The 8559-nt window shown below is 48.1% G+C and overlaps 1 protein-coding gene and 1 long non-coding RNA gene across 2 annotated transcripts in view; both read left to right on the forward strand.

Annotated features, from left to right (window-relative positions):
- LOC106821333 (NEDD8-activating enzyme E1 regulatory subunit-like) overlaps positions 1-2265 on the forward strand; it is a 17677-nt gene extending 15412 nt beyond the window's left edge. The window contains exons 3-5 of the mRNA XM_014826091.1: positions 7-242; positions 949-1024; positions 2230-2265. Coding sequence (XP_014681577.1) covers positions 7-242; positions 949-1024; positions 2230-2256 — 339 coding nt within the window. The 3' untranslated portion in view covers positions 2257-2265. The remainder of the gene's footprint in view (positions 1-6; positions 243-948; positions 1025-2229) is intronic.
- A 2783-nt stretch (positions 2266-5048) lies between these two features.
- On the forward strand, positions 5049-5754 carry LOC106821337. The gene is made up of 2 exons (XR_001395720.1): positions 5049-5117; positions 5378-5754. It is a non-coding gene; the product is annotated as an uncharacterized LOC106821337 (long non-coding RNA).
- Positions 5755-8559: the final 2805 nt, after the last annotated feature.

Below are 8559 nucleotides of genomic sequence, written 5' to 3' on the forward strand. Positions count from 1 at the left end.
GACAAGACGCTGCTATCGCTCGCGCGCTTGCTGTGGGACGCCGAGGTGCCGCTGCTCGTCGCCGACTCCTACGGCTTCCTTGGATACATGCGGCTCGTCGTTAAGGAGCACGCCGTCATCGAGTCGCATCCGGACAGCGCGATCCCCGACCTGCGGCTGCTGAAGCCCTTCCCGGAGCTCGAGGAGTACGCGGACTTGATGGATCTGGGCGCGATGACGAAGAAGGATCACAGCCACACGCCGTACGTACGCCGGGTGTAAGAGCGCGAGCGGCGAGTGTTTTGTTTTGGTTAGAGTTGGTGCACGCTGATACGATATTCATATCACGGTCATTTAATGAAATCACCTCCGCGTGCTATACGTATGCCGTGCGTGTGCGCGCACGTGGAGATTGTGTCGCGGCGTTTCGTTTTGTTAGAGTTATGCACGCCAGTGATGATGAAGAAAGATCACAGCCACACGCCGTACGTACGCCGCGCGCGAGCGGGGAGTGTTTCACGGCGTTTCGTTTTGGTTAGAGTTGGCGCACGCCGGTGAAATTTTCGGATCGCGGCCACGGTCACGTCACGAACTTGTACGTCTACTTATGATGCCATATGTAATTGTAGATGGGTAAAGGATATAATCTTTTTGATAGGCACCTGGTAGCAACAAGCTGTTATATATGATTTAAGAATGTGGCGCCATCGTGTGAGCAACAAACTAGGGTTACTGTATTGCATTACCCTATTTCCATCCAAGTTGTTGATGGTTAAAAGTGAGGAATTGATAAACAGTATTAATGTAAACCCATGAGAAAATTGTATCTGGTTTAGAATGAGAATGCTTATTGAATTTTTCTTCCTGCTATAGGGCATTTATTCATGCACAGACATTCACATCTTATCAACTGAACATGCATATTATAGACATAGAAGTTCTGACCGGCTTTTCTTGTTTTGTATATAGGTATATAATAATATTATTAAAGTACTTGGATCAGTGGAAATCAGAACATGGAGGGGAGGTACCACACACGTACCAGGTATGTCTTACTACTACATTCACTACCCCTTTCCCTAACCCTCTCCCATATTATAATTTTCTTCCTTTTGCTCCTTGCCCAAGCATCTATATCTCTCTCTCTTTCTCTCTCTCTCTCTCTCTCTCTCTCTCTCTCCTCTCTCTGCTCTCCATCTCTCATCTCTTCTCTCTCTCTCTCTCTCTCTCTCTCTCTCTCTCTCCCGTCTTTCCATTCTATCACTCTGTTTCGCGTCTTCCTTACCATGATATTTCTTATATCAAAGTAATTTTACATACGCTTCAATATTACATCTAGAAGCAATCTTGTTTGACATTAATTAATTAATTTTGTCGAACAATTTAAAAAACTGATGTGCCACAGGGGTAATGTATGAGTATGTTGATTAAAATTGATCTATTAATCAGTGTAATTGGCTTCTAAGTCTAGATTATTTGCAAAACTCAATAATTTACTACACTTGCAACGTAGTATATGGTTAGAAATCTAGAGAGAAATGTGCATATAATTATTTCATTGTGGCAATTATATTATTAATTCTTACTGGGCCTATTGTTACTGATGATACAAACAATACAAAAGCTTTTTCCAAGCTTCGCCGTCTGGGAAAACACAGCGGGGCCTAATAATAACGGCCCCGGCATTGCTCGGACGGGCTGATTTTCTCTAGATGCGGCTGAGTGTTTTTAAACTGATGAATTATGTAATAAAAATCTTTGTTACATTCATAAGTATTGTACCGCCTGGAAAAAATAAACTTTTTTTTACGGAGCTCTTTTTTCAAATAGTCTGTTGAAAAAATACTCTAAATTTTTGCGGCGGAGCTTTGAGCCTCACGGGAGTGATATTTCAGAAGTTTAAACAGGCTCTCATCGTTTCCGTGTGTGTTTTACACTATTGTTACTCTATGCATTATTCCCTACTATTTGGTATTATATGATATTTGGATATTTTCTCGAATTGACTTTCGTTTTCGATTTCTCGGAATCTCAAGAATTGGACGGGCCGAAAAAAAGCCCCGTGCTACACCAGGACGGCGGTGTATTACGGGGCTTGACCAATCTGGCCTTGTGAAAGGTGAAGCCTGCTCTTCATGCTTCCATCTTTTTCCCATTTGTAGTGTAATCTATCATAGTCGCGTTTCGTATCACAGCGGGCTCCGTTGTCACTTGCTAAATCCTGTAGCAATTATTGAATTGTGTTTGCAGGAGAAGAAAGGAATTCAAGAAAGCTGATCATGGGGGCGTGATGCGAGAATGAAGATGCGACTGGCGTGAGGAGGAGAACTTTGATGAAGCTGTTAAGGCAGTTAACACGGGCTTTAATGCCGGACGAAATCCCGCAGCGCATACAGGAATCTTCAAGGATCAGTGAGATTTAGATGAGGTCTTGATTTATGTAATTAGTGGGATTGGGTTAGGATTAGAATCACTATAGAGTTGGGATCTAGTAAGTTGCTGCTGTGGATACATACGTACGATATGTAATTATTATGAATGACACCTGCAGTTAAACATATGGCTATGTAGCAGTGTCATTTAACTATTAGAGTGTCATATTAGTTATATAGAGTGTGATCTAGCTATATAGGCAATGTCATTTACTATCTGACAGTTGTCATCTGAGCATACAGCAAAGGTTTGTCATCTAGCTATATAGCAGTGTCATCTAGCTACCCGACAGTGTCGTCTAGCTATATAGCAGTGTCATCTAGCTATACAACAGTGCCATCTAGCTATGTATCAGTGTCATCTAGCTACATGACAGTGTCATCTAACTACATGATAGTGCCATCTAGCTATGTATCAGTGTCATCTAGCTATGTAGCAGTGCCATCTAGTATATGCAGGTCGTCTAGCTATTATAGCAGTTGTCATCGCTAGCTAATATAGCAGTGTCATCTAGCTACCCGACAATATCGTCTAGCTATGTATCAGTGTCGCCTAGCTACATGACAGTGTCATCTAACTACATGATAGCGCCATCTAGCTATGTAGCAGTGCCATCAGCTATGTAGCAAGTGCCATCCCCCCTAGCCTAATATAGCAGTGTCATTCTAGCTACCTGACGCGCATCTATTACTGCAGCAACACCGTGCGCTAATCGTGCTGCGTCTCGCCCCGCAGGCCTGCATGTGGCTCACTGAAGGAGAGCAAGGCGTTCTGATGCATGGACGGCGCACGTCAAGGACTTTGTCGACAAGAAGGGCGGCGGCTCGCTGCTCTGCGCGGCACGCTGCCCGGACATGACCTGCCGACTCGGGACGCGCTACGTGGCGCTGCAGGGGCGTTACCGCGCGCGGCGGCACGCCGCGACTCCGAGCGCGTGCGCGCGCGCGTCAACGCGCAGCTGCAGCCAGCTCGGCTTTGCCCGCGGCGCGGAGCGCACGACGACGACCTGTGCCGGCTTTGCCGCCGGCGCCGCCTTTCTGCACGTGACGCGCCTGGCCCGCTCGCGTCGCGCAGGAGCACAGCCGCGCGCCGCCGCCGGACAGCCGCCGCCCCGCCGCTAGAGGGGCGCCGCTGCCGGACGACGCGACGACAACGCGACGGTGGTGGTCATGCGCTGCTGCGTGCCGTCGGGCGGTTCCGCCGGCGAGCACAGCCGCTTACCGTCCCGGTGCGCGCGGCGGGGACGGTTGGAGACGGACATTGCGCTGCTGAATGGCGTGGCGAGCCGGCTGCTCGCCGAGTGGGCGGCTTGCCGGCGATTCGGGCGACGGACGACGCACTATTCACGTAGGTTGTCGCATAACGTGCTGCCGAGCTCGCGTTCCGTCGCGGCTTCGCTAAGGGGGCGCCTCCGCGCAGGAGGCGATCAAGGTTGGTCAGCGCAGCAAATTCGTGCCGCTCAATCATACACGTTAACATCTATCAGCGGCATCACGCAAACGTCAACGACGCTCGAGGTGTCGATTCCGCATCGTTGGGTACAGAGTGAATAGTCGTTCGAGCATGCTAGAGGTGCGAGGAAGGGAAGAGTGATAGCAGTTAGCTAAGAGTGTGAATGCGAGGAAGAGGGTCATGATAGCAGTTAGATGTCTAGGATTGGATGGTGTGTCATGCGATGGGAAGAGTGAATCAGCAGCTTAGATGTCAGGGATGCTGGAGGTGTGATGCCGAGGAGAGTGATATGCAGTTAGATGTCTAGGATTGCTGGAGTGTGAGTGAGGGAAGATGAGACTAGCAGTTAGATGTCAACAACGCTGGAGCTTACGATGTTGAGAGAAGAGTGATAGCAGTTAGATGTCTAGGATGCTGGAGGTGTGATGCGAAGGAAGAGAGATAGCGGTTAGACGTTGAGTGTGCTGGAGGTATGAGGCGAGGGAAGAGTGATAGCAGTTAGCTAGAGGTGTGATGCGAGGGAAGAGTGATAACAGTTAGATGCTGGAGGTGCGATGCGAGAAGGGTGATAGCGGTTAGGAGTCTAGGAATGCTGTTAGGTGAGATGCTGAGGCGAAGAGTGATAGCAGTTAGACATCGAGGATGCTGTAGGCGCGATGCGAGGGGAAGAGCTGATAGCAGTTAGACATCGAGGATGCTTGTAGGTGATGCGAGCGGAAGAGTTGATAGCAGCTTAGACCACCGAGGGATGCTGTAGTGCTGTGCGAGGAAGAGTGATTAGCCAGTTAAACATCGAGGATCTGTTAGTGCGATGCGAGGGAAGAGTGATAGCAGTTAAACATCGAGGATGCTGTAGGTGGCGATGCGAGGGGAAGAGCTTTGATAGCAGTTAAACATGAGGATGTTGTAGGTGCGATGCGAGCGGAGAGTGATAGCAGTTTAGACCCCCTCCCCCCCCTCCCCCCCCCTTCTCCCCCTGTTCGAGCGATGTGTAGGTGCGATGCGAGGGAAGAGTGATAGCAGTTAGACATCGAGGATGCTGTAGGTGCGATGTGAGGGAAGAGTGATAGCAGTTAGACATCGAGGATGCTGTGTAGCGCGTAATGCCGAGGGATAGAGTGATAGCAGGTAAACATCGAGGATGCTGGTTAGTGCTTATGCGAGGAAGTGAGTGATAGCAGTTAGACATCGAGGATGCTGTAGGTGCGATGTGAGGGAAGAGTGATAGCAGTTAGACATCGAGGATGCTGTAGGTGCGATGCGAGGGAAGAGTGATAGCAGTTTAAACATCGAGGATGCTGTTAGTGCGCGATTTTTGCGAGGAGAGTGATAGCCAGTTAAACTTCGAGGTATGCTGTAGCGCGATGCGAGGGAGAGTGATAGCAGTTAAGACATCGAGATTGCTGTAGGCGCGATGCGAGGAAGGTGATTAGCAGTTTAGACATCGAGGTTGCATGCTGTAGGCGCGATGCGAGGGTAAGAGTGATAGCGTTAGACATCGAGGATGCTGTAGGTGCGATGCGAGGGAAGAGTGATAGCAGTTGGAATGCTGGAGGTTGGATGCAAGAGAAGAGTGATAGCAGTTAGATGTCGAGGACGCTGGAGATGCGATGCGGGGGAAGAGTGATAGCAGTTAGGGATCTGTGCCAGCGATGTGATGGGGTTAACATGCTATGTCCGCGCGTGGTGTACGCACCGTGTTTTCGTTTGATCTTGTGAACTCGCTGCTTGTATTAGTCTGGTTTAACGTATCCGTGTTTTCCACACTGTGTAAATGCGCTTCGTCCATGATCACAAGTTGTGGTCACTACGTGTAATGCTTCACATTATAAAGCATTATAATTAAAATCTAATATTGACAAAATTAAAGTATTTCTTGCAATTACTGTAGTTTATTCGGTTTTTTTTTTTTAAGAAATACAATTCGTTATGGGTTCATGCTTGCGTGCGTCCATGCGTGTGTGTGCGTGCGTTTGAAAGTGTGTGTGCGTGCGTTTGAGCATGCGCGTTGGTGCGCGTGTGTCTGTCCTATTACTTTATTATTCATAATATCTATCTTATTTATCATATTTTTGTTATATTGCTCCATGATCTAGGGCAGGAAGCAGTTTCCTCACTACACAAGTACGCACGCGCGCACGCACGCGCGCACGCACACACGTGACACCAGTACCTAACCACGAATACCAATGTCATAGATCCTAGCAATCATAAGGTTCGTATTTGGTAGCGAACTTTTTGGTAAAGCGCGTGTTACGGTTATCTTTTGCAAGTGTGGCTAAGAGTCAGATTTATCTGGATTAACACACATTTGTTACACATCAATATTTTATCAAGTAGTATTCTTTTTAAATTGAGATTGTTTATTAATAATGTATATTAAATTAGTTATAATAATTAATAAAACAGGCTTGATACATTTGTGTATTTGATTTTGGTCTATGGAGATCGAAGAAGGCACCAAAACAACATAATTTATGTTCCTTGTATGCTGGAATGTAATATTGTCGCTAGACCATCACCATCGCGTTAGTGAAAAATGCTGAGAAGTTGAACGTTAAGATCACATATTAGAGAAACTTTTTCGTCTGTTTTTATGCAAAACACGTAAAGCCTATATACGACCTGTAAAGAACGCAAATATGCTCAGGGATGTATATATTTACTAACTACATAGTACAGCTACTGTATGTCAATATGAGGGGCTCTACTTCAGATTTTAGTGTAGCTATCCATACATCGCTGGTTCCCTAGGCTAGGAAAACACAATATAAAGTCTGAATAGGATATTATGTCGGTAGTCGCGCTAACACCCTGTAGTTCTGATGTTCGTCACACCCATGGCAGCCCAGAGAGAGAGAGTATGTGTGTGCGCGTGTGTGCGCGCGGGCGGGTGTGTGCGTGTGCGTGTGCGTGGGCGTGTTTGTGTGCTTATTCATATCTACGGGTGTGGGGGGGGGCGTGTGTGCGTGGGCGTGTGCGTGTTCATGTGTGTGTGTGCGCGCGCGTGTGTGTGCGTGTGCGGCTGTGTGCGTGGGCGTGTGCGTGTTCATGTATATATATATATGTGTGTGTGTGTGTGTGTGTGTGTGCGTGTGCGTGTGACCGGATCACCCCGGCAATTTTAAACAGTTTAAAACATCCGGGGCGATATCCCGGAATGCGCCGGACCATCAAGGACCACCCCGGACCGGGCCGGACCGTCCAGGACCGTCCAGGACCCAACAAGGATCTCTCCCCGGATCAGTCCGGCGCGGTCCGGGAGCTTGGTGTGACTTTAGCTTAATCAAGAGCATATAAAAAAGGTGATAAAGAATGCTCTTGATATAATTATAGTAATTGTTCAATGAAATTCAACCGTAATAACGTAAAGTGGGGGGCATGTCGCGGTACATGGCGGGCAGACTTGCTGTACGTGGATAACAGGGGACGTGTACGTGTACCCCGAGGCCGCTACGGACACGGGTGATAAATATGCGCATCACGATCGTCAACCGTGAGTTATTTGCGGCGGCAAGACCGGAGTAAATATAGTTTGATAAATTGCTGCCATAAATGCCGCGAAAGAGTCGGGAATCGCGTGAAACTATATCGGGAAGTTCTATATGCGTATCATTCCTAGAATCCTAGTGCATATACATATTCTATTCTCTCGGTTCTATTATAGTGTCTTTAATACCCGGACCGTGTTACGTGACGCCTTCGCATTTGTGGTTTCTAAATGACAACTGTGTCTGTACTGCATTAGGGTTGGTTCAGTATGCCTGCCATTTGTATATATCTCGCTATTTATGGTTATTAAAGATCACCGGGTAATTCGATTAAGCATTAATCTTGCTATAAAATCATGTAACGCCGTCCTATAACCTATTAAATTTCAAATCAGCGAAGTGTTATGCGGGATGAGTCACTAACAAGTCACACGTGTATATATCAGCGCCATTATCATATGTTAACTTCGCCAGCATGAACCAACGACGATGACGGTAGTGTCATATATACGCGCACGCGTGTGTGCTTATACGAACGTGCGCGCGTGCATGCGTGCGTGCGTGCGTGCGTGCGTGCGTGCGTGAATGAGTGCGTACGTGCGTGCGTGCGTATGTGCGTATATACGTACGAACATGTGTGTGCGCGCGTACGGTTATGCTTCAGTTCGCATGTACGTGTGTGTGTTTGCGTGCGTGTGTACGTGCGTGTGTGCGTGTGTGTATGCGTGCGTGTGCATGTGTGTGTGTGTGTGAGTGCGTACGTACGTGCGTCTGTGGTGTGCGGTTACACTACACAGTAGCACGGCAGCACCTCCCGTGCGAAACGAGAGGCGCGTGTAAGAAGCTATCCCGGTGGCATCTATAGCTCGCTTCATCATTATTATTTATACACTACCGGTGTGATCGCTAGGAGAAAGGCACCTTCCGGTGGTTGGCCGAGCGGCACAGTCTGCTTTCTCAGCCGTAAGCTTAATTGCGGCGGCCATTTATTTACCTTGCGGCTGATGGAAGTCGAAGGCCAACAAATGTCACTGCTGTCTCTGAATAAAGAGGGGCTGTGGGACCTTCACACGGCGAGCAAATATTGTGGTGCGGGGCCGGCTGCTCCAACAGCTGTGCTGCCCAGCAACGTACAGGGTGAATGCTCTCGTTACCCTCTCCACGTCTCGCGCTCTATCTCTCTCTCTCTCGCATGCACGCACGC

The sequence above is a fragment of the Priapulus caudatus genome, unplaced genomic scaffold, assembly GCF_000485595.1.
Source record: "Priapulus caudatus unplaced genomic scaffold, Priapulus_caudatus-5.0.1 Scaffold69, whole genome shotgun sequence".
NCBI classification, from domain to species: Eukaryota; Metazoa; Priapulida; class Priapulimorpha; order Priapulimorphida; family Priapulidae; genus Priapulus; species Priapulus caudatus.